Source organism: Epinephelus fuscoguttatus, linkage group LG20 (assembly GCF_011397635.1).
Source record: "Epinephelus fuscoguttatus linkage group LG20, E.fuscoguttatus.final_Chr_v1".
In the NCBI taxonomy this organism is placed as follows: domain Eukaryota; kingdom Metazoa; phylum Chordata; class Actinopteri; order Perciformes; family Serranidae; genus Epinephelus; species Epinephelus fuscoguttatus.
The window spans coordinates 27,236,812-27,263,479 of NC_064771.1; the positions used below are offsets into that span (position 1 = coordinate 27,236,812).

The following is a 26,668-nucleotide window of genomic DNA, read 5'->3' on the forward strand; positions in this document are numbered from 1 at the left end:
GGGTGAAATGGGTGAGTAGATAATGGCTGAATTTTCATTTTTGGTTGCACTATCCCTTTAACTATTCAGGCAACCAAGAAAGCGGGTGTCAGTAGACTAGAGTAGAATCTGGTGTGAGGTATCTGGCCTGTCACGATAATCACGTTATCCACTTGTCGTACGATACATGGACATGACCTCTGTCTTTTTACTGACCTCAATATTGTCCTCGTGTTTACATCCATGTTTGTCTACATAAGGACGTCAGAATAAATAGCAGCGGTTTCTCCTGGTTTTTTTTTTGTTTTTGTTTTTTTCTCCAATTTCTTACCCTCGCCTACTTGCACGAGTCATAAGAAAAATAAAATAAAACTTCAAAGGTGACACAGTAGTCGGGTTTCCATCCACCTATTTTTATTTGCATTTTCAACAATTGCGAAAAAAAAACTTGAATGGAAACGCCAGAAATTCGAAAAAGACCAAAATATCGCAAAAAGGTTTTTACACTTGGAGGGGGTGGAAAAGTCAGCGTATCGATAATAGGAAATGCGACTTTTGGCAATGGAAACAGATTTAGCGAATAAATGATGACGTAGGCTACCGGCTACTACTTCTACTTCACACACACATCTGTGTGAACTTAGAGAGAGGTAATTACTCCAGTGTCAGGTGAGTGTATTTCACAACTTACCTGAATAGACTGGACATGTTGAATACCGCTGCATCATGTGCGCTGCCTGGTATATCAACACAGACATCACGGCATTATGTAGGCTAGGCTGACAATGCTGATATGAGTGTGACGAGAACTCTCACAATAGCCAAGAAGTTCCTAAGGAATCTCTACATCTCGTCGTAGTCATGGATGTGCCGGTAATTGTTTACATCAGTTGTGGACATGAGACGCTCTCAATGACGTCATCTCACAGCACCCTCTTCTTCTACGGGTGTTCTTTTGCATTTCTATTTTTATTTTTCACGAGAAGCACCACCTACTGCTTGACCTGTTTTCTCTCAATACTCGCAAAACAATAATGAATGGAAACATACATAAATTCGCATTTTCTTTTGCGCAACATTCGTTTAAATTTGCGATACATTTGGATGGAAACCCAGTTAGTGTAGCGTACTGATAGCCTGCAGCTGCACTTTTGGAGTGGTGGACGCACAGTCCTGATAGTTGTTAACACACAAATCCCCGGCAACAAGCCAAGAACGTTCACTGTTTGTAGCTTTATCCTCCGACTACTTCATCCTCTACTCTGTAAATCCACCATCAAACCCCCCAGCTCTCAGGCTGTCCATCTCTGGAAGCTGTCTGCAGCACAAGTGTCTATTATGGAGGTAATTGCAGTGTTCATGGAGCTGCGCTAAGCTTCTCTATTAGTTGCAAGAGGCATCACTTGGTTTTGGTTTTGTCAGCCAAACATCTCAAACTGAGTCATTCTGCACTACTCCTATAAAGGTACTATAATTCTATATATATATGTGTATGTTCACAGTTGTTTATTACTTTTTAAAATATGTTAAATATTTTTCTCACATTGCAATGTCTGAATTTTCTTAAGAATGAAAAGGGCATTGCTCTTTGAATAGGTGTACCTGCATTATTATGCTAATATATTATCATTTTATCCGTGGCATAAACTGGTCTCATATGACAGTATCATTCATCGCAACTATTTCTGCAACAATATTTCATCCAACAAAAGTAGTCATCGTGACAGGCCCGCTGTGATCCATGTAGGATTGATGGACACTAAGCTCTCTGTATACCTCTGTGATTAAAATGTTAATGACTGCAAACATTGTAATCCATTGTGGTGGATACACCTTAATTATTCTAGTGAAAACAGTAAGTAACAATTTCATGTGTTATTACGTCTCATCTCTTTTTCCCATGATCCTCTATTTCCTTTTCCACTCTCCTCTCACCTTACTTAGTCATGTGCTCTCTGTTCCAGATACCCCTTTCAGGGCTTTGGAGTGGGTGACACATTCCTGCTCTGGGTATCTTAGGGCAGGGGATTATGGGTAGTGAGTACTCGCGTTAAGTCAGCTGCAGCACTTCTTTGTACTGTGGCAGTGCACAGCCTCTAACAGTGTCTATGTCAAGCAGTTAACACCACGGCCGAAAGCTAAGCTGATGCAGAAAGGAAAGATGCAGACCACTAATGGCCACAGACAGTGGCTCCCAGAAATCTCGGACTGTACTGAATTACCTCGAAAAAAGTTGCAGATTTTGTATTGATATATATCTTCTTTTTTTTCCTGCAGTAACTGTTGATGTAAGTGCTGGTTTTTACAGCTTCCAGTGGGCATTGTGGTTGCAATTTTGAGGCTCATTGGAAACGTTAAAGGGATAGTTCAGATTCTTTTTGAAGGGGGGGTGTGTTGGGCACTTATATTTTACACACAGTCGATGTCAGTTGGCACGAAACTGGGGACTCCAAATTGGGCTGGAGTCCGACATGGAAGCTAAACAAAACTACTGCTGTGGAGGGGTCAGCAACAAACATATATTAGCCACCTAAAAAAGTAAAAAAAAAAAAAAAGAAAAAAAAAGATCAGTATCAGTTTAAGTGAAAATTATATTTAATTTACTGCTTTACCTTAATATCAGACAGTGATTTCCTAGAGGGATATTGAAGCTGTCGCTCTCTTCAAAGCCAGTCACCGTTGAGGAAAACCAGTGAATTAATATTGGTGAACGCAGGAGTTGCTGGTCTACCTCCGCCTCTACTAGTTACTTTGCCTGCCTTAGGACGTATTCCCACTGGCGCTATTTGGTCCGCTTTAAATGAACCCTGGTCCACTTCCATGGATAGTTCGGTTCATTTGGAGTGGTGTGAACGCTTATTTGAACTCTGGTGCGGACCAAACGAGCGAACCCTGGTCCGCTTGAAAACTGGGGGTCTTGGTTCACTTGCAAGTGAACCCTGGTGCGGTTCACTTACAGTGGGAAATGAAACTATTTAAGTGATCGAAGCAGCGGTAGACCAGTGTTCAGCGAGCTAAAATGACTGTTTTTGTTCATGGAGTCTGGTGGCTTAGGCAAAAGCACAAATGGAGAACTGAGGCCATTAAAGCTTCCTTGTTGAAATGGGCCTCCCTGATGGAAAGAGGAAGCAGTGAAAATACTCTACAGCATTCACTTAAACTGAGTGATTTCTTTTAGCTGGCTAAAATATGTTTCATCGCTGACCTTCGCCATCAGCTGTACATTGCGTAGCTTACATGTCAGACTCCAACCTGCATCTCCAAACTGGGAGCGTGCTGACAGACATCTGTTGTGTACTATGGATAAACACCCCATATAACCACTTCAAAAAATCAAAACTATCCCTTTAAGGCTTTAAGAATAGTATGTTCTGCCCAGTGTTTGTTTTCTCAGCCAGTCACACTCAGCTATGGTGGTTGCTGCTTGCTCTCTTATTGCATTGCTAGACTGGCAAACCAGAAGTGAGGCTTCAGAAATCTCCTGTGGGCATCTTTACCAAAACACAGTGAACATAATCTTCTCCTGTCTGTGAGGTGTGTTGCCTGATCTGATCTGATGTGTGTGTGTGTGTGTGTGTGTGTGCAGGACATCAACGCCCATGCATGTGTGACAGGGAAGCCCATCAGCCAGGGAGGAATCCACGGACGTATCTCAGCCACTGGTCGCGGAGTTTTCCATGGCATCGAGAACTTCATCAATGAGGCGTCCTACATGAGCATGCTGGGCCTGACGCCCGGCTTCCAGGACAAGACCTTCATTGTCCAGGTACACACACATGGTCAGATTGTAGTGGACACATAATAGACGTAAGGGTGGGAATCTCTAGGCACAATTTGATTCCAATTCAGAGGGCTACAATTAGACTATAAAACGATTATTGATGAATCAAAATCTTTGATTTCTACACGATTTATTTCTTACTTCTTTTGGTACATAGCATATCTGTAAAAATCAATAATTAAAAAACAGAGGGTTATACATCCATTATCTTTTATTGATTCGATAGCAGTAACAAATGCAGGAGATGTGTCTGCTGGAATGTTACATTTGCCAAGATATTATCTTGATATTTCTAAGATAATATTTATTTTTGCAAAGAACCAAGAAGAAAAGGAACAAAAGTGTGTCCGTTGCAGCGTCCTCGTAGATATTAACACAGACTTCAGCATGTTCTGAATCACGTGATATTATAAAAAGCTGCTGATAATAAAGACTAGACTAAAACTCAAGAAGTAGCCTAACTTAAAATGGAAACGCGATGCACATTCTAACGTCTGTCAAGTTTAATCATACAGTTGGTTCAGCTGTAAGGAAAGTGCAGCCCGGTCTTACAGAACTGTTACAAGCGAACATAATGTTGAGAATAGGGTTTCAAATTTATGATTATTGACTTTTCTGCATGGAGACACATTCTTTCAAGAGAGAATCATGATGCATATAAGAATTGAGTTTTCTTCTTTTTTAAAACTACTAATATTACTTTGCTGTTTACTCCTTGCCAACAGTAATACCTTCCCTCCGTAATTGCTGGTAAGTGTAGCCAATGCTCGATAGCTTCTATGTACCTGGGGGCTCTCTGTTGCCTTTGACCGGTATTTTTCTAAACCTCTGCCCGAAAGACGGAGAGACACTCGTGGAGCAGCATTTCATCCACCACATATCCACACACAAGCTTCATCACTTCTTTGTAGCTGCAGCTGTCCACAATTAAAATCCAGTTTTGGTTGTTTAGCACTACAGACGACCTCCATGGCCTCAGACAGTACACCTTTGGTGGGGTCTATTTCCTGGAGCTTCATGTTGTTGTGCTATCGGTCGTAGTAGCCGAGTTGCTTCAGAGCGGAGGTTTGGAGATGCATTTTTTGCAGTGGAAAGAGTTTTAGTCTGACTACCTGCAGCAGCAGTGTTCCTGTCATCTTCCCTCTGGCAAAATCAAAGTAATGGGAATATTTCCAGCTGCTGAGGTCAGTGTTTCCAACCAGCTTGCTGCGTTATGACGTGCGTGTGCAGCTTCACGATTACTAGAATGAGTCTGTTGATGTGATGTTGTATTTCAAGTCAGTGGTGATGTGATGACAAAAGTAACGTAACGAGTTGTTTGGTTTTGGAGTAACTGTTAAAGTATTCTGAAATTTCATTCGTAATTAGTTACACTACTCGTTACTGGAAAAAGTATTACTGTAAGGCGTTACTGCCCAACACTGCCCCGACGAAAGAGGGAAGATGAAACCCTAAATGTACTGCAGACGTTTGCTCATAGATACTCGCAGGATTTAAGTTTTCATTTGTATTCATGGTGAGGGGTTTAAGAGCCTCAATCAGAGCCATGCCATCTGTTGTAGTCCGGCCCTGATCTCCTCATACCGAACAGACAGCAGTGAACTGTTTCTTTGTTTATAAGAAATGATGATTCAGTGAGAGAGTGGCACCGATTAATAGTCTTTTGGTAGAAACTCCTCAGCTGCTCTAATTGCTGCGTGTCGAGCTTTGTGAGTCAGGTATGTTGGGTTATTGAGCTCAAGGTTTTTTATTTTATTTCTATTATGCTTTTCTTTAGTTTTTGTCACAGAGTCAGTTGTTCATATTAAATGTGGGCAAAGTTTTAAATATTGAGGTAAAAGTGTGCAAAAGTAATTCCTGTTAGCAAAAACCTCAGGGTTCAAACTATTCTGAATACACATCCTCACAGTTTTTTTCTACTTTTGGGACAAGCTGACGACGGCTCGTGGTGGATTTCTTTCTATGTTACGAAACTGCAAGTGTTAACATTACGTAGCCTATGTTAATACCGGGGAAACATGTAATCTGTGTTGCTGATATTGTTAATTTCTCCTTAGTTTCAAGCCATACATTGCTGCTTGATAATGTCCGGTTGTGAAGACTTTGGTGTAAGCTTTAATTGTGGATTTTCCACAGTAGAAAGTGCTGCTATACTCGGTTATAATAATTTCCTGGCTGCAAGGACAGGAGAGGCTGAAAGTGCAGATGTGAAAGACCCAAAAAATGCTGACAAATTCAAATTCATGCAAAGACCACTCTGTCTATAAAGACACCTCCGATTTTAGCTGTATGTCTGTAAGAGAAGTGCATCTGTGGTGACGAAAAAGCCATAGATCAGTATTCTCCTTAGTGGTTTCACTTCCATGTGTCACATAGCAGCTCCTCACGTGTCACACACTCTCACACCAGCACTGACACATGGGTAGGAAACCCCTGGGCACGGACCTCCACTGCTTTCCTGGAATGCTTTCTATAATTACCTTAACCTTACTGTATTATAACAACAGTGTAATCTTATGCTCTTGATGACAGGCCTGTTTCACTTGTCAAGAATGTCTGTGTAGCATCCAGGCACATAAGCCTCGTTTCCACCAAACACTTTCAGTATGGTACCTTTGGAACCAGCAGTAACCCCTCAGACATGGTACCTAGACCCTAGTGTTTCCGCCACAAACAGTACTCTTAAATGTGGGCGAGGCAGCAAAACATCCTTTCATTTTATAGTTACAGTTTACTAATAAAACTCTCCACAGTATGAACAGTGTTTACATGAGCCTCAAAACCAGACACAACTCAGCCCTGAGCAGAGTGACCGTCCTCTATTGACCAATCAACAGACTGCAGTGTTCACAGCTCCACCTTTTAGTACCAGATCTGTGTGCTAGGTACCCCAACAGAGGGGGGACCAAAAATGGGGACAGTACAGAACGGTTCCATTGGTACCATCCACAACTTTTCACAGTGGAAACTTATATGTCTGGCCTCTGCTCTTACTTGTGTCCATATCACACATTTAATTATATACTTGAATACTTTCCGTGGCTTCATCGAGATTTGGAAGGAAGCAGATGTTTTGGGTTTTTTTTTCAGCAACAGCAAAGAAAACAATTAGAGATGTGGAAAGGGGATGACGTCTGCAAAGGGGGGGATTTGACTGAGGAATGATTAGGGCGTCATTGAGGAGGTGACAAAGTGGTTACAGCCACTGAATCATGACGTGAATGTTCAAAAAGCTAATCCCTTTGTGTGTGTGTGTGTAGTTGAGGATTATGTCGAGCTGAGATTAGATTTTCTTAGAGATTTAGCTGTGAGAGAGGAGAGAGCAGATTTCTAGTGTGGTATCAAGATCAAAACAGGGTTTAAAAAAAATCAGCTCAGAAGTCAGCTCTTCGTATCATGTAGGAGTTCGGTTACATGCGAGCTAGGAGTGTATGGTATGATGATACTGGAGAGTATATAGTGCTAAATTAGAGATTGCTATACTTTAATCTCTGGTAGTTTAAGATCATTGTGGGTGAGGTTGCAAATGAGTGACTGGACCTCTTAACAGCAATAATGTATTAACAGTAGCTTGGTATCAGCAGTGAAGTATCTTGATTTTTTTCTTGCATTTTACATACATTTTAGATCGTAACCAGGCAACAGAATGATTAGCTCCAGACAGCATCCCTTCTATCCATCTGTACTTGTTTTCATCTATTTGTCCTCTTTCCATTTCTCACCCACACTCGCACAGAATATCTTAAACACATGGCACCTGTCTGAGGTCTGATTTCAAGTTCAGTAGATAGTGGTGTCATACCCTAAACTGCCCACATGGTGGCGCCAAAGTGTTCTGAATCATACTTTATGATAACAGTAAATCAAGGTGTAACAATAATGTTGATAATGATCAAAATGTGATTATCATAGTGATGTTGGACTGTGGAGATGATTAACCTGCTGTGACCTTTCACAGGGCTTTGGTAATGTGGGTCTCCACTCTATGAGGTACCTGCACAGGTTCGGGGCCAAGTGTGTGGGCGTCGGAGAGATTGATGGATCCATCTACAACCCAGAGGGCATCGACCCCAAACAGCTGGAGGACTACAAGCTGGTACTTGCACATCTACCCTCCCCCCTCAATCCTGTCTCTTTATACTGTTTTTATTACTCAAAGCTGTTATCTTTTTCCACTCTGTTTCTCCTCCCAAAATGCACAAGTTTTTCTTATTCATCTTACTGATTCATTCTTACCTAACCTTATCAGTGTCAGAACACTGATATGCTCCTGGAAATATTTTTTTCGTCTACATTTTAACTCCACCGAAACATTCCAATATACACCGATCAGCCAAAACATTCAAACCACTGACAGGTGAAGTGAGTAACTTTGATTATTTTGTTCCGATGCATTGTTCTGCTGGGAAGCCTTTCTGGCATTCATGTGGATACCACCTGACATGTTCCACCCACTCAAACGCTGTTGCAGACCAAGTACCCCCCTCATGGCAACAGTACTACCCAATGGCAGTGCCCCCCCCAGCAGGACAATGCAACATGCCACACTGCAAAGAGAGAGCAAGTCTGATCCAAGGAGGCCCCATTTTGGAGTAGGGGTACATCTGGGGTACCGGCACATCACAAGAATCCTTGAGCAGATTGGGACCTGGGAAATTTAGAAGCCAGGTCGACACCTTGAGCTCTTTGTCATGCTCCACAGGACATTTCTAAACTGTTTCTGTAGTGTGGCATGGTGCATTATCCTGCTGCCATGAGGAGGGGTACTTGGTCTGCACAGTGTTTGAGTGGGTGGAACATGTCAGGTGGTATCCACATACATGGACCTCTGTACCTGTGGTTCCCAACCGGGGGTCCCAATCCCCATTAGAGGTCGCCAAAGTTTCACCATCGGACAGGAGGCCTTCTGGATTTCAAGGGGTGTAAGAAAACATTTAAAAAACTGTACACTAGACCTGTATCTCAGCATTTCATCCATTTCTGTCAAGAAGACTAAATGAAATTGTTTTTTTTTAAGTTAAGATTATTATTCAAGGTATAAAATTAAAATAAAATCACAGGACAAGAGTTAAAACAACCGAAGAGCTCATAGAACAATTGCCAAGCATCGGGGGGGAAGAAAATACTGATTTTGGGGGGGGGGGACAAGCCTACTAAGTATGTATGATTGTTCAAAAAATACATAGGGGGAATTGTATTTAAAAAGTCCCCAAAATATCAGGAAAACTGGTCTCTGTTATGATATTCATAGGAAATAATCTGCTCAAATCTGATCCAAATTGCTCATTTTACACAAACTTCCTGCAGTTATTGCGTTCACTATGTGGGTGAATTGTAAAGTTTATCACTTGATCTGTACTGTTATTGTTATGCATTGGATATAATATGATAAATCTGTAAAATATGTTACTTAGTCAGGGGTCGTCTGTCTACTTAATGATAGAATAGGGGTCCCTTAAGGAAAGAAGCTAACCTCTGGTGTAATAAAAAAGTACAAAACGGCCCAAGAAGAGGAGGAACAAGGAGACAACATTCAAATATTTCTCTCGTGTGTTTCTCTGCACTTTACCTGCAGGAACACGGCACCATTGTGGGCTTCCCCGGAGCCAAACCCTACGAAGGAAGCATTCTGGAAGCTGACTGCCACATCCTGATTCCTGCTGCCGGAGAAAAGCAGCTCACACGTGCCAACGCCCCCAGGATCAAGGCCAAGGTAAACGCTCACTTTGATTTACCCAGGGTGCTTTGCCTCCAGGTGTCAGCTGACTCTACATAAGAACAAGTAAGAACAGGGCAACTCGGCTGCAGTCATGTGAAGTGTGCATTTGTTTTTTGTCTCTTTTAGATCATTGCCGAAGGTGCCAACGGTCCCACCACCCCAGACGCTGACAAGATCTTCCTGGAGAACAATGTCATGGTTATTCCTGTAAGCACAAACACACACACAGACACACACACAGAAAAGCCAACTACAACATTTTACACGGAGACACTGGAAACACTTTTTACATTCACATATGAAGCTGATTTGAAGCTTTAAATTTCTTGAGAAGTCAAAATGAATCACAGGTCTGGGGGCCACCGAGTCGTCTAGGACATTTTTACAAGACGAGTTACATAATAGACTTTTTTTTGTTTTGTATATCATATCAAACAGTGTGATGGCTATCGAATAATGACACCAGCGGTGTTTAGATTGGTTCCTTATAAGCCGTGTTATCACTCTCAATTTACAGCACAAAGGAAGTGCGTCAATAATTGTGCAACCAAAACAGGAAGAGGATAGCAACTTGTGTTTTCTCCAGTAGCTCTCATTTGCTCTCCCCAGGGCCACTATTTGTGAGACTACAACTAGATTCACTTTGAGACTATTTCCCATCCTGCTCCTGGTGAAAAATATTACACTAAACTCCCTTTAAGAAATATGACATATTAACAATTCCTCACGTGTCCACAAAACTCAAAACTGTAGAAACACAGGCTAAAAGGCTCCATGTGTCGGCAGTATTCTTGTCAGTTTGGCATCGATGTAATCCATAACGATAAACTTGCTAAAGACGAGATAAAGACTGACTAAAAACCGTTTGGTTTATGGTTTACCATCGGGCCATCGGTGAGTGTCTGTCGGCCTAGTTTTTGCGGTGTGTCCCGCACCGTTGGCACTTTGGCGTTGGCAGCTTTTCAGCCGATTGAGCATGTTGAATTGGCGGCGGAGCTTGTCGGTGAGAGAGATCACTCTGATTGGCTGTTCAGGTTTTATTTCCTCGCCCCTGTAGCGAGTGAATCTGCCTGTAGTGAAACCGGAGCTAGCTGGGAGCAGCTAGCGGAGGCTAACTGGCTGTGCTTCCCTCTGGTCATGCTGCGCTAGCTGCTCCCAGCTAGCCCCAGCTCTCCGTTGGATCCAAGCGGAGAGCCGGGGCTAGCTGAGAGCGGCTGTCGGAGCATTAGCCGCAACATGACTGGAGGGAAGCACAGCCAGTTAGCCTCTGCTAGTCTCTGAGCTTCACTTTCATTACGCACGGCGCAAAGTGTCTCGTACTTCAGCAGCATTTAAAATCCGACATGGTTGTTGAAGATTATGTGATTGTGTGAAGAATACTTAACAATAAACTGTGCTAAATTTGGACTGTTTCCTGAGTGTTTTCCTTTTTTAGACTAGTCAACTAAAATTTTCGTTTAGTCGCCAGGATCATGCCTAGTTGCTGGTGGCATTTTTGTACATCAGTTACAGGCGTTTTGCATGAAAGAATTACATTTCTCTTTTTGTCTCAGCTTGTGTTGCTGCTTTGATGTGGGTGGAAATGTGATGCCACACACATCTGAGCCCCAGGCAGGAATGAGCAACATTTCACCGTAAATCTGATGACAGTTATCGGAGCTGCAGGCTTTTGCGTCCAGCACTGTCAATCTACTCTGATCAAACCACACCCCAAACTCCTAATAAATAATCTCTGAGAGTGTGTTTGCCTTAACTTTTAAACTGGATTGTTGCGTATCTGGTCACGAATATTTAATGTTAAAACAAAAAATACTCACTAAACCATGAATGTGAAACAACAAGCAGAGTAAATTATTCTGAAAACAAGACGCGAGAGTCATGTAAACAACGATCAAGCTTTCATTGTGTACGCAATAGATTTTTATTGAGGTCTTCTGCTGACTTTTACATGTTTCTTCAAACACATTTCAATCACACAAATATTTTTTCCCCCCCAAAACATTTCATTTACAGAAAAAAGAAAAGAATTCTTCGCAAATCAGATCTTAAAAACAATACAGAGGACATTTTTAATCAAAGATAATCTTACACACACACAGAGGGTAGAGATCAAACAGCCAGAGGTCTGATGAGTTTGTGATGTTTCATCCTGCAGGACATGTACCTGAATGCTGGCGGTGTGACAGTGTCTTATTTCGAGTGGCTGAAGAATCTCAACCATGTCAGCTATGGAAGACTGACCTTCAAATATGAGAGGGACTCAAACTACCACCTGCTCAGTGAGTACAAGGCTGCTCTTTGTTTCCTCTATAACCTGCAGACAGACCAGAGTGTGCTGAGGTCATACAACACAATCAGAAGATACATTATCGTGACATTTCTGTGACACATTCTGAAACAATACATAAACACCAAAACAAATTTCCCCTGTATGCATGAGCACCAATGTTTATAAGAATCTCCCCATACGCTTTTAAGTTGCCATGTCAAGGCATCTATATTGCTATAAACTGAAAAACTGCAAAATAAAACTCACACACAACCCAGGGGAAACCCTGCCTTACAAACTAAATACAAATCAGAAAACAATATATAATAGATTTGACAACCCAATTACATATTCCTAAAATAAAGTAGTAGGATAAAGCTTTAAGAATCAGCTATTTATAGTGTTTTATTCTGTGTTTTTATGCCTTTGTGGGGACAGTGGTTGTAAAGCATTCATGTTTTCACTGTAAGAGAAACTTGACTGGTGCGTGGAGGCAAACAACAGCGAGGCGGTAATTCTAGTTTCTCTCCTTATTCATCAGGCATTCTTTCTCCTCAGTTGGCTGGGTTGGGTGGTGTGTCAAGTGTGCCCTCACCCTCTGGCTCATCAGGATGTTCTTCCTAATTGTTTAAGGTTAATCTTCCCATTGCTGCTGAAAAGTCAGTTGATTGGGCCATTTGTCTCATTTGTGGAAAATCTCTCTCAAACCTCTCCATTAGCTGGCCTTCTACCACAACTTTTACATTAGGATATAAGGTTATGGTACCTACATTGGACTTGAGTGTGATCATATTGTCCGGTGTGTCTGGCCTAAGTTCAGGATAATTTTGCCACATTGCACCTAGCCATTCTTTTACAAGCATGCTAAAGAACATGAGGTTCCATCTTGTAGTAACCCCATCTTTGACAGTACCACAAGAAAACAGAGTGTCGTGATTTTGTTGCAGTCTCCTGTCTCTGAACTTGTGACGTTTTTTCTCATTTGTATGTGCTATAGGGTACGCAAAAGGACGGGCTCTATTGTTAGCATTGTCAGAGCCTGGCCTGACCGTTTGCTTCATTTGTGGAAAATCTCTCTCAAACCTCCCCATTAGTTGTCGGCCTTGTACCACAGCCTTTACACTCGGATCTAAAGTTATGATACCTTCCTTGGACTGAAGGATGATTTTACCATCCTGTTGAGTTTCCTGAAGTTTAGGGTATTGTTGCTTCAGTGTATCCAACCATTCTATAAAACATCTGCTGAAATACTTGAGGCTGCATGTTTGACCATCAGCACCTGTATCATAAAAGAGAGTGTCTTTTTTGCTACGCAGTGTTTTGTCTATGAATGCTGCCCTGCCCCTTTCATTCCCGGCGTATTCAAAAGCACGAGCGATACGACCAGCAGCCATCTGTTTTAAAACAAAAAAAGAACCATTATATCTTACAAATTGACATGCTACTGATAAATGGCACAACACATTCAGTGCCCACTCTTCTGTGGTGTTATACCTTGTATTTCTCTGGGCGTTGTGCTCTGGATTTCTCAGCGGGACGGCAGATACTCCGGCTCTACAGCTGCTTCCTGAAGCCACAAGGCAAAGCTCACATCAGGATTTACAATCAGATACAGGCGTTATGAAGTCTAACCAGAGATATTGGATGAAGCGAGATACCCAACTCAGCTCACTTCCTGATTCAGTGACGTCAGCGCCACGCCCCCGTAGGAGACTTGTGGCAGCTCTGAATGTATTGTCGTCAGTGAGGAAAATGAACGTGATCACAATTTATGGTCAATTCTTTCGCCCTATAGTCACTAAAGTAAATATTGGGTTCATTTGCCACAAGCCACACATCTTCCCAATATTCTGACACTAAAGCTGCATTTTTCATCCGCACAGATCAAGAGAAAGTTAACTTTGTTTGAGCCCTGTCCGTCTCAGAAAACAAGTTCTTGCGAGATCTCGTGATCTTGATAAACAGGCGGTAAAATCACAGTTAGCTTACAAACAGTTATTTACTGCTAGTAATAAATAAAAAATGTCCAAGCTTTGTGCAACAATAGGCTGCAATAATAGGAAGAATGTATTTTCATTCCACCTGCTTCTCGATCCGCATCCACAGAGCCTCTGTTCAACACGGGGGGGGGGAACCACGCCCACTTAGGAGACAGGAAGAGTAAAGTCAAGTGTGCCCTCACCCTTTTTTCTGTGACGTAATTGGAATTTACCCAAAGCATTATAGCATGGCGTCCCTGTTAGTTTCAGTTTTTTCAGAGGCAAACCCTTAAAAAAAACCAGTCAGTTACAAGTTTAAGCCACGTGCCAAATGTCACACAGGCACCTTTATTAACAGAGGTCACTCTGCACAATATCAAAATTGAACAAAAAAAACTGTCTGCATATATGAAATAAAAATGCTCCTTCAATAAAATAAAACAAATCCCTTTCCTGCATGACAAAAATACACACAGTAATTAATTCAAACATACACTGTGTTACAATTTTAACACTAAACAGCTTTGTGGTCTGAGTCGCAGCACGTATTTTGACACACTCCTCGTATTGCACTTTATGGCGCTGTTGTAAGTGGTGGAAGAGATTTGTTGTGCTTGAACCTTTAGTTGCAACTGGTTTTCGACATTCTTTACAGAAAACATTTTGCTGCTGGTCATCAGACACTTTAAAACAAACCATCTCCAAATTATCGAGCCGTTGGGTTCGTTTGAGATGAGCCAGGGCTGCGCAGATTTGATCACCAGCGATCACCTGGTGGTATAATGTACAATGGGCGCGGTCATCTGTTTCAGAGCTCATCAGACCAGTTGATATTATTGTAGCGCAGTGTGTGGTGACACACACAGAAAATATGGATCACTTTGAAATGACTGAGTGATTCTGTGTGTGAGTCTGTGTTCATACTGTCAATGATAACTTCCAGCTGTTGTCTGTACTTCATTACTCCACTTACTCTTAAATATGATCCAGAAATATATTCTCCCTAAAAGTCTCTGATTCTGACCACACTGATACATTTGTTTAAAATTGTCCAACAACATTACAGAGTGCCAAAATGATCACAGTAACTGAAAGCTCCTCAGTCTGCTGAGGGTTAATGACGATCATGTTAGTCTGTTCCAATGTGTGTTCACTGAATGCTTGCCTCTGACTTTGAGAAACACCCAGGGAGAGGGAGAGGAGAAATAGGTGTGAACTTGCGGCCCATGTATTGTCATTTTAACGCAAAATGAACTCTATCGACAGAAGTGGCATTGTCCCGTGTTATATCGTGTTTAGAAATATATCAATATATATTAAAATCTCCAGATATCGCCCAGCCCTAATACAGGTCATATAAAACAAGAGATGTCAAGTTGTAAAACTAATAAATAAGTTTTTAACCTTAACTTATTATCTATATTTGAATCAAATATTCCTTAATATATTAACTTAAACATGTACATAATCAAATTAAACAACTTACAACGTTAATTTATCAGTCCTTTTCCGTGGATTCATGTGCTGACCTGACGTGGCTCTCCTGCATTGCCTGGTCTGACTGACAGGATGTCACATTTCACTATATAATGATGAAAACTCTGTGTGTGTGTGCGTGTGTGTGTGTGTGTGTGTGCGTGTGTGTGTGTGTGTGTGTGTGTTGATGCAAATTGACCGATTGAAATTGCAAACTTTGAACCTCTCCTCATGAGGAACACATTTGCCTCAAGACACACATCTTACTATATAATGACGAAAACTCTGTGTGTGTGTGTGTGTGTGTGTATGTGTGTGTGTGTTGTGATGCAAATTGACCGATTGAAATTGCAAACTTTGAAAGAGCATATCTCATGCCCCGTATGTCGTAGAGAAGCTTTGCACAGAGATGCCTCTCCTCATGAGGAACACATTAGCCTCAAGAACCCATAACTTTCGGTTATATAGATTTTCCGCCATTTTGAATTTTTTGAAAAACACTTAAAATCGATCTCTTCCTGGGAAGTTTGACCGATCTGCATGAAACACGGTGAACATAATCTAGGGACCAATATCTAAAGTTCCCTCTTGGCCAAAGTTGTCTACTTTCCAGGCGAGGCGCAGTTCATCTCAAACGAGCCTATTTTGCTTTGCACACTACACGATTTGCCAGAAGTGAAGGCGGGGCCTCTTCAATGAAACCTGCGCCAGTGGAGCTCATCAGGATTTAGATTAATATGACACTTCAGTGTTTCCCACAGGACAGGAAACTATTCGTGGTGGTGTGGTCCTGGTGGGGGGGGGGGGGTATTAAAAATATTTTTCAATACTCATCTGTGTGAAGAAGTGAACATCCAACGTCAGAGTTAATTACTAACGAGCAGAACCACACGGCCGGGCTCCACCGGCTGCAAACCTACGTCACGTCAGCGTAGCGTCGCGGCGTATTCATTTGGGTTCCACTGACTGCGTACGGAAGCGACACGTAGAGACGCCAGCGGGGTTGTTTACTGTTTGCCAAGCCGAGAGGCTGCATGTAGGCTGCATGAAATGTTAAAGCATTTTCCACCTAAATTATTACATATATTTGAGTTATCTACAAGTTTACTGTACTGTTTGTCATCTACTCGCTTTCAAATGTCCGCCACGGACATTTACACAATGTCACGGATAAACATCGGTAAATGCATGGAAAAAATCATCACATATCACCTCTGATAATGGTTTATTCATTTAAAAACACATTGTGCTCGTTTAGCACACTATTTCATATAGTTTTTATCTGCTGGAGAGTCGCGTAGGGGAGCGTAGAGCGACAAAAATAGAAGAGCCGCGTAAAATAGAGAGTTGTCGCGCGGCAGACGGGGGTTGTCGTGCCGCTCCCGTTGCCAGTGGAGCCGCTGTAATTGATTAACAGGGTGGCGAGCTGCTACGGGACTCGCGCTGCAGTTAACACTACTAACAGCGTGAGTTAATGTCTCTGCACATGTTGAGCTTCCACCTATGTTAATACAGACACAGGCTAATAAAACAGCTAATATAACATGATGAGTTAGAGTTGTTCGGACCACTTTTGGACTTGTTTGCCCACATATTTGTACCGAGAGGTCTTTGGATCCGTTCTGCTACTATGTCTGCTTCTTCTTCTTCTGGTGGACGAGGTGCGATAAGTGCGTCTTTACGATGCATACCGCCACCTATTGCACCGGAATTGTAACGACAAGCTACATTCACAGACAGTGAGACCCATTATAATGTGTTTATGAGCGAGGTCGAACAGGTAGCGCCAAAAGCAGAAAAATCTATATGTGGCAGAGATAATTTATTCGTGGTGCACCGCCACAGATAAATGAATGTATGGGAAACACTGCACTTATTTGGATTAATGTCTCCATCAGTTCTTATCATACAAGCGTAAAAAAATATTGACAGAAACCTCATAATTTACACTTTCTAATGTGTCCACTGCTGAATAATGAGATGTTTTGAAATAACGTGATTTAGATCAAACATAAAAGTTGTGAGCGCTTAGTGTCCACCTCCCCTCCCCCCACTGTTCACATGATAACGACTTGATAATTGCTCTCATTCTGCTGGTTTCAATCGGTGTATTTTTTTCGGGGGAGTCGCGGTGAGAACGACTACAGTAAAGATATTAGAATATCCTGCAGGTCAAAGCATCACTCTTTTGTTTTGAGGTGAACTTATTTCAGAGGATCACCTGGCGGTATAATGTACAATGGGCGTGGTCATCTGTTTCAGAGCAGCGCAGCTCATCAGACCAGTTGATATTATTGTAGCGCAGTGTGTGTTGACACACATAGAAAATATGGATCACTTTGAAATGACTGAGTGATTCTGTGTGCCAGTCTGAGTTCTCCAGATATTGTGTGCTGACCTGACGTGGGTTCCCTGCATTGCGTGGTCTGACTGACAGGATGTCACATTTTACTATATAATGATGAAAACTCTGTGTGTGTGTGTGTGTGTGTGTGTGTGTGTGTGTGTGTGTGTGTGTTGTGATGCAAATTGACCGATTTGAAATCGCAAACTTTGAATGGGCACATCTCATGCCCCGTATGTCGTAGAGACATGAAACTTTGCACAGAGATGCCTCTCCTCATGAGGAACAAATTTGCCTCAAGAACCCATAACTTCGGGTTATATAAACATACATAAAAATGCTTAAAAATGGCTAAAATGTGACTGATCGCTGTGGCTCCCCCTGTGGCCAAATGTTTGGGTTTTTCTAATTTTTGGTATGACTAAGTCATGGTATGGTATGCTGTACTCACTGGGTATGGACTACTGTTTTTGAATTAACAAATAATACATTTCAAAATAAAGGCATTGGTGACATAGGTGAGGCAAGATGGCCATGTCTGTGTGAGCGTCTGTTGCAGACTTCAGACTGCTTTTCCAGTTTGGGCTAATAAACTGCTCTGATTGTCCCATCCACACTGACAGATATAACAGATATAAGTATATCGACTATGTTTTGATTTTTCTTCTTCTACCCGCCGATGATCCTTCCTGTGGAGTAATTTTCCTCATGCAGAAAACTGTTTGCTCAGCGTCATGGCTGAGGTCAATCTTCGATCAATCTGGCAAGCCATTCAACAAATCAAAGTTGATATGACGGCTCATTTTGATGAAAAAATAGAGACCGTTCAAGCTGGCCTAAACAATATTCAGGAATCATTATCTACAATGAGTGATAATATATCAGAGATCCAACAGCAATGTGAGTGCCAATGAAGACAACATTGGCGACCTGTCAAAACGTGTGCAAGCTTTGGAAAAAGAGAATGCCTACCTGAAGGATAAAGCTGAGGAAGCTGAGAACAGAAGTCGGTCCTCTAACCTCCGTTTCATCAATGTTCCAGAACATAAGGAAGGTAGAGATGTGATCGCCTTTATGAACCAGCTGATCCCGCAACTTCTCGGTAAGGACAACTTTCCTATGGTGCCGGTCATTGAAAGAGCTCATCACTCTCCCACCTTCACCTCCAACACCAGCTCGGCTTCTCCACGACCCATCCTGCTTAAGTTTCTTCACTTCCAGGACAAAGTGAAGATTTTACGCCTGGCCAGGGAGAAAGGGGAGCTCATCTGTATGGGTGCTCGTGTCCATATATATATTCAGTGCTAGTTTGGTGAAGAAACGTCGACAGTTTGACGTTGTCAGAAAGTTTCTTCATGCCGCCAACATGAAGTACTCTCTGTTGTATCCTGCCAAGCTGAGAGTGATGGTGGAGGGAAAACAGCTTCAGCTCTCCTGAAGAAGCAGAGTCCTTCTTCAGACACCTCTCCTCCCGTCCACATCCTCCTCTTCCCTGGGATAAAGTCGTGAGTAGTCCATCTCGTAAAGTTGTCAGCCTCGCAATTTTTTTGGCTTGAAGGATGACTTTTTGTTTGGCTTTTTCTCATTTCTTTTTTTTCTTAGTGAACTAATAATGACTTTAGAGAACTTTATTTTGGTTAAACTACTGCACGGAGTCATGAATGGGTCTAGGACCTGTGATTGTTTGCCACAAATCGAAACGTTGTTGCTCTCCGTCAAGACTAAGGATAGACCGATACATCGGCCGGCCGATATATCGGGCCGATATTTGAGTTTTTTTACTTGTATCGGCATCGGCTGATACGCGTGTGGGTTCGCGGATTTATTTTTCCCTGGCACTTTTTTTCATTTGAAATTATGTGGTTGAGTTGAACAAAGCTGTTGAATCCTACTGTGTACAGTAGTTGTTGTTTTATTTATGCTTCAGCTTAAATATTTGTTTATTTTATAAAGACATTACTGGAAGATTTAAGAGCACTGAACTTTTTTTTTATTTGAATGTATAATAATAATAATAATAATAATAATAATATTCTACCTGTTCTACCTCAACTTTCCATCTTGTTTTAGTATTATTTACTGTTCAATAAATTTCTTATTTAAGTTTCTTATTTTAAACTTGAGACCTGTAATATTTGTTATCATTGTGTCATTTTTTTTTAATGTAAATTGAGGGAGCAAAAGCAGTATCGGCCCCAAATATCGGCTCAAGAAAATCGGCAGTCCATAATCGGTCATCGGCTAAGGGTGATGGAAAAAAAATTGGTATCGGCATCAGCCCTAAAAAATCCATATCAGTCTATCCCTAGTCAAGACTGTCGCAAAGTCAAGACTGTCGCAGAAAAGCTCGACCAGGGATGTTTGATTTACAGTTATTTGACATGAGTAGAGATTCTTAATGCGAGAGTTATGATGGAATAATGTAATGGAAAAGGGAAAATGATATAATTTATATATAATTTCAGTTAATTAAAAAAGAGGAGAAAAAGAAAGTGCTTTTGTATATTCTTTGTTATTGCACTTATGATTATAAACTACATGATTTTGGTTAATCAATTCAGTCATGTATGGGTTTGTGTGTATGTATACACATGTATGCTTATGCACGTGGGTATACATATATAGATGCATACCTATAATATATTCAACTCATATTAAAACAACAATGGAGTTCTATGGAATAGTTTAGATGAAGAGGTTAAACTCAGTAAAAATGTTAATCAGTTTAAAAGGAAGTTTAGAAAAGGAGTGTTTGAAATGTATAACAGGGAGGAGGAGGAGGAAAATGACGTAAACTGATGAGATGATTGTGGGGAAGAGGAGATTCAGAGAGTGACTAAGTGTGTGTTTTCATTGTATTGACTCTGTATTTGTGCTGTCTGGGGGTTGGACTAGATGAGCTTTGCCTCTTCCATCCCCTTTTCAAACTGTGTTGTTTTTTGTGGTTGTTACATTGTTATCAGTGGTGTCCTGTGGATTTGTTATGTTGTATGTGTTGTATTATTTTCTTTGGTTTGAAATGAATGAAACTAAACTAAACTAAACATTGCAAAGTAGTAACTGTTATTACAAAATAAACTTATGTCTTGTAGACATCACACACGGTGTGTCATTGGTACTAGTGCAGTGCCCGTCATAACTATATTTTGGTGGACGGATTCGGCATAGTTTAACCTTCTTTGAAATCCCAGCACCCGAAAACCTGTCAGCTGTCAGGGGGGCGTGGCCAATGACTTGCATTTTTTGCTTCTTTTATTTGTGTGTTTCGCATTTCTTATTCAAATGATTTAAAACTCAGAAAAGGCACACCCACATGCCCTGAGGAATTATAGTAAATATTAGGTCAGTCCAGTGAACGGTTTGAGAGATATGTGACGGAATGACACACACACACACACACACACACTGACATTGTGCATTATTGGTAATTGTCATGGTCCAGAAACAACAGATGTCTTTGATGTCTCTTTAATTTCCTCTTTTCTTCTCTTTTCCCTTCTAGTGTCTGTGCAGGAGAGTTTAGAGAGGAAGTTTGGGAAGCAGGGAGGGCCCATTCCCATCGTACCCACCGCTGACTTCCAGGCCAGAGTGGCTGTGAGTAACATCAGATTAGTGCTGGTCAAAACTGAATGAATGATTTTTTTTTTCTACTTTTACTGGGAGTTTATTTATATCAAGTCTGCATTGTTACGTACTTGGCTCGCACTCTAAAGTCTGACATTGACAAAAGCTCTCAGCATCACCCACCTACTCAGTTTATGTTATCAAATTAGCTGTCATTAACATTCACCTTCCTTCGCAGGGTGCCTCTGAGAAGGACATTGTTCACTCTGGGTTGGCCTACACCATGGAGAGATCTGCCCGGGTAAGTGATCGCACAGACCATAACACAGTCCAGTCTGTTTTAGTGAGCAGTCAACATATTATCCAGTATAATAAACTGAGATGAAACATTCACCTTGCACTTAAAATGCATGTGCAAGTAGTACATTATGACTGTTTGGGCTGCAGGGCGTACCGAACGTATGTCGCATACCGAACTGTTTGGGACAAATACACCACTATGTAGCATTGAAAAGGTCTGTCGAAATTTAGAGATTGGTGAACATTACAGAAACCCTTTCTCAGTTTCCCCTAAGTCATAATTTGTCCTGTTTGAAATTGTAGTTGTAAAGGTGGCTTCTAGAACATAAAAAGAACAATGAAGCAGGATTTACACTTGTGTGGCAGACCCTACGCTGTAGTCTACGCTGTTGTGAGCACTTGTGCGGTGGTGTGTCTGTGTCACTCTGCAGTTACACCTCCAAAACACTCGTCGGCAATGGAGGTTTCTGTGAAGTGCTGTAAAGTTTGGTTGATTCAAAACACACATTAAACACACATTAAACACACATTAAACATGGCTTAATAGAGACAGTTTTAAACACAAGTACACAAATCAGCTTCACTATAACTCGCAGCATTCACAGACAAACACTTGTCTTTATCTGGACACATTTTCCCCACAAATACAACATGCTAACGTCATTAGCACAAGCCTATGGCATTTTACATAGTATGAATTAGCCTAGCAGCTAGTGATCTTTTCCTCTTCTCATATGAAACCAGGGACAACAGCAACATTTAAAAAAGGTAACGTTACAAAATTCAGCTCCATTACAACTCACAAGGTTCAACGACAAAACAACTGTCTTATACTAAACACGTTTTCCAAACAAATACAACATGCTAACGTTATTAGCACAAGCCTATGGCATTTTACATTGTATAAATTATCCTAGTGACAAATGGAGATTTCCTCTACTCATATGAAGCCAGGATAAATCACACACAAGACTTAAAATGCTATTTTTGTGGAGGCTTTATTGTCTTAACAATTTATTGTTTGGTCTGCGTCACTGCGACGTGTAGTTACATTTCTGGGGAGGTGGACGTCAGGCTACAGCGTAGGCTCTGCGTCGACACAGAGCCTACGCCGTAGGTACGGCGTCGATTCAACGCCTAAGTATAAATTCCTCCTTACAGTGTTAAACGTCAGCAAGCACAAGTCAGCAACTCCTGCTCTGGTCTAGTTGGTTGCTAATGGTACTGAAGCAGCTCTGTCCTTCAAGGCTTTCTATCAGAGATGTTTGAATTGCTGTCAGCCATGATTGTATAATATGTTCTCCTCTGCCTTTTCTAGCAAATCATGCGCACAGCAAGCAAGTACAACCTGGGTCTGGACCTTCGGACAGCCGCTTATGTCAACGCCATCGAGAAGGTCTTCAAAGTCTACAACGAAGCGGGGCTGACCTTCACATAAATGGCCAATCACGACCTGCACTTCCTCCTCCCCTCCACCCTTCTGCTACTGATCACCCTGTCCTGCGTTCTTCCACCTTCTCAGCAGCCTTCAGAACATATCACTGTTTACCGCTGCTCTGTGGCTCTTGACACACACACACACACACTCACACAGTGAGACATTGGCTTGCCTGGTATTTATCCTGTAATCTTTGTGCTGCCATTATACTGTATCTGCATCTCTGTATAAATGTTGCCCCTTGAGAAAAAGCAGGTAGGCAGTAACATCCAGAGAGAAGGAGAGACCCTGTCCCTCCCTCAGCCCTCTGATGAACCTTCATACTATTGTTGTCTGGCAGCCATGTTCGGGCCGCCCATTTTGTGATAGCTGAATGCACGTATGACCCTCCTGCTGCCACAGTTTCAGCTGACAGCACAACAGATGCCTTATTTCAGAAAGAGGTCTGCTCTAAAAGGGAGATGGCCACTTCAATTTACTTTAATGAAAAGGGATTGAGATTTAACTTCATGTGAATAAAGAGAGAACAGTAATTTTATTACTCTTGAGTTTGTCCTCACTTATTAAGAGAAGGTTAGTAAGTTGCCAACGCTTAGAGTTCCCGACAAGGATTTCTGTTTTCATAGTTGGTGTTTTTACTGTTGAAAATAGATGTTCACCCCTCTCTCATCCCCTCCTTTTTTCCTGCTTTCCCGTCGCTTTATCTCATATATTAAAGCCGCTTCTCCCCGACTCCTCCGCTGGCCAAGGAAGGGGAGCAGGGAGGGCGTGAGGTGTCACTGTGACCGCCCGTCCCCTGGTTGAGTTTTCCTCAGTTTTAATCGTCCAGTTCCTCAACATTGAAATTATTTTGGAGGAAATGACTTTTTATTTTTATTTTATTCATTTTTGAAAACCAATAAAATGTTCAAAAAAACAAATTGTGTCACATCAGTTTATTTTCGTAGCATACTACCAGAGATTAAAGGTGTGTGTTACAGAGGACTTGGCATACTACACTATGACTGTTTTAATAAAAACATCATCACATTTTCATGGCATAAATATACTATCACATTTTTATGAGATTTTGTCTTGATTTTTTAATGGGCTACTATACTATGACATTTTGAGTGGTCTACTATACTATGTTGTTTTTATGACATTTTGAGTGGCATACTAAACTGCCACGTCCTCGCTGGCGGGTCTAGGGCATGGGGGGGAGTAACATAATGAAACAGAGGGAACTTTAAAAAAGAAAAAGGCAAGCAAAACAAATAGCCGGTTTAAAGGAAGTTTGTTTAAAACAAAACTGGGAGAAAGGACCACCAACGAAAAACGAGCTCGAGAAGGGAACCGGATCATCTGTAGCAAGGAAACACACAAAAAAGAAAAGATGAATCACAGCTAACCAAATATCACCGCACTAAGCCAAACTTTTCCTTGTTACCCACGTCTTGCAAACACACAACTGTCACAGCCCTCTGGCCCACTGGCACTGCTCCTCCCTCATTCATTCATACTCCTCGCTGAGGAGGAAGGATGTGGATCAGCTGCACGCTGAAACAATGGACGGGCACAAACACACAGGCACGTAACATATACTCTGACATTTTAATGACATTTTGAGTGGCACACTATACCATGACGTTTTTTCATGATTTTGGACGACATGCTATACTGTGACGTTTTTTCATGATTTTGGACGACATGCTATACTGTGACCTTTTTTTCATGATTTTGGACGACATGCTATACTATGACGTTTGTTTCATGATTTTGAACACATGCTATACTATGACGTTTTTTCATGATTTTGGACGACATACTATACTGTGACGTTTGTTTCATGATTTTGGACGACATGCTATACTGTGACCTTTTTTTTCATGATTTTGGACGACATGCTATACTATGACTTTTTTTTCATGATTTTGGACAACATGCTATACTGTGACGTTTTTTTTTCATGATTTTGAACACATGCTATACTGTGCCGGTTTTTCATGATTTTGGATGACATGCTATACTGTGACATTTTTTTCATGATTTTGGATGACATGCTATACTATGACCGTTTTTTCATGATTTTGGATGACATGCTATACTGTGACGGTTTTTTCATGATTTTGGACGACATGCTATACTGTGACGGTTTTTTCACGATTTTGGATGACATGCTATACTGTGACGGTTTTTCATGATTTTGGACGACATGCTATACTATGACGTTTTTTCATGATTTTGGACGACATGCTATATCGTGACATTTTTTTCATGATTTTGGACGACATGCTATACCGTGACATTTTTTTCATGATTTTGGACGACATGCTATACTGTGACGTTTTTTTCACGATTTTGGACGACATGCTATACCGTGACATTTTTTTAATGATTTTGGAAGACATGCTATACTGTGACGGTTTTTCATGATTTTGGATGACATGCTATACCGCAACGTTTTTTTCATGATTTTGGATGACATGCTATACCGTGACATTTTTTTTATGTTTTTGGATGACATGCTATACCGTGACATTTTTTTTATGTTTTTGGGCGACATGCTATACCGTGACGTTTTTCATGATTTTGGACGACATGCTATACCGTGACGTTTTTCATGATTTTGGACGACATACTATACTATGATGTTTATTCATGATTTTGGACGACATGCTATACCGTGACATTTTTTTCATGATTTTGGGCGACATGCTATACCGTGACGTTTTTCATGATTTTGGACGACATGCTATACTGTGACGTTTTTTTCATGATTTTGGATGACATGCTATACTATGACGTTTATTCATGATTTTGGACGACATGCTATACTATGACGTTTCTTCATATTTTTGGACGACATGCTATACTGACATTTTTTTCACGATTTTGGATGACATGCTATACTGTGACGTTTTTTTCACGATTTTGGACGACATGCTATACTGACATTTTTTTCACGATTTTGGATGACATGCTATACTGTGACGTTTTTTTCACGATTTTGGACGACATGCTATACTGTGACGTTTTTTCACAATTTTGGACAACATGCTATATTGTGACGTTTTTTCACGATTTTGGATGACGTGCTATACTGTGATGTTTTTTTCATGATTTTGGACGACATGCTATACCGTGACATTTTTTTTTACGATTTTGGACGACATGCTATACCGTGATGTTTTTTTCACGATTTTGGACGACATGCTATACCGTGATGTTTTTTTCATGATTTTGGACGACATGCTATACCGTGATGTTTTTCCATGATTTTGGACGACATGATATACTGACGTTTTTTTCATGATTTTGGACGACATGCTATACTGTGATGTTTTTTTTCATGATTTTGGACGACATGCTATACTGTGACGTTTTTTTCACGATTTTTGGATGACATGCTATACCGTGACATTTTTTTCCTGATTTTGGACGACATGCTATACTGTGACAGTTTTTCATGATTTTGGATGACATGCAGGGTTTACATTCATACTGCACGGAGCAAAATGCCTCTCATTTCAGCTGGAATTCATTTATAATTTAGATGTTTTATTAACTTTAAAGTGACTTGCTATCAAGGTGCAATGCCCACATTTCAGTGGCAGCTTATTTATTTTAGATGTTATTGTAGTGGTTAACTTTTGAGTTGCCCTCATATTCACATTCATACGGCGCAAAGTGTCTCGTGCTTCAGCAGCATTTAAAATCCAACATGGTTGTTGAGGATTGTGATTAAAGGCTTCAAAGGGCTCTTAATGCACACAGTATTTTTGGGACAATGCTTCAAATACTTAATAAATTGTGCTAAATTTTTACTGTTTCCTGAGT

The 26,668-nt window shown here is 41.1% G+C and overlaps 1 protein-coding gene and 1 long non-coding RNA gene across 7 annotated transcripts in view; one reads left to right on the forward strand and one right to left on the reverse strand.

Annotated features, from left to right (window-relative positions):
• glud1b (glutamate dehydrogenase 1b) overlaps positions 1-26,668 on the forward strand; it is an 81,153-nt gene that overhangs the window by 12,871 nt on the left and 41,614 nt on the right. For 3 of the 6 annotated variants that reach the window (XR_007448202.1, XR_007448201.1, XM_049564109.1), the window contains exons 6-9: positions 3,566-3,745; positions 7,719-7,856; positions 9,336-9,473; positions 9,606-9,686. Coding sequence is in view for 4 of the 6 variants with exons in the window: in XM_049564109.1 (XP_049420066.1) it covers positions 3,566-3,745; positions 7,719-7,856; positions 9,336-9,473; positions 9,606-9,686 (537 nt within the window). In the remaining 2 variants the exon portion in view is untranslated. Of the gene's footprint in view, positions 1-3,565; positions 3,746-7,718; positions 7,857-9,335; positions 9,474-9,605; positions 9,687-11,634; positions 11,759-21,049; positions 21,142-21,349; positions 21,413-22,729; positions 23,552-26,668 lie in introns of those variants that run through there. The other 3 variants (XM_049564106.1, XM_049564107.1, XM_049564108.1) reach the window with 3 other exon arrangements.
• LOC125881173 (uncharacterized) overlaps positions 11,654-26,668 on the reverse strand; it is a 42,125-nt gene continuing 27,110 nt past the window's right edge. Inside the window, exon 4 of the long non-coding RNA XR_007448207.1 lies at positions 11,654-11,793. This is a non-coding gene — a long non-coding RNA (uncharacterized LOC125881173). The remainder of the gene's footprint in view (positions 11,794-26,668) is intronic.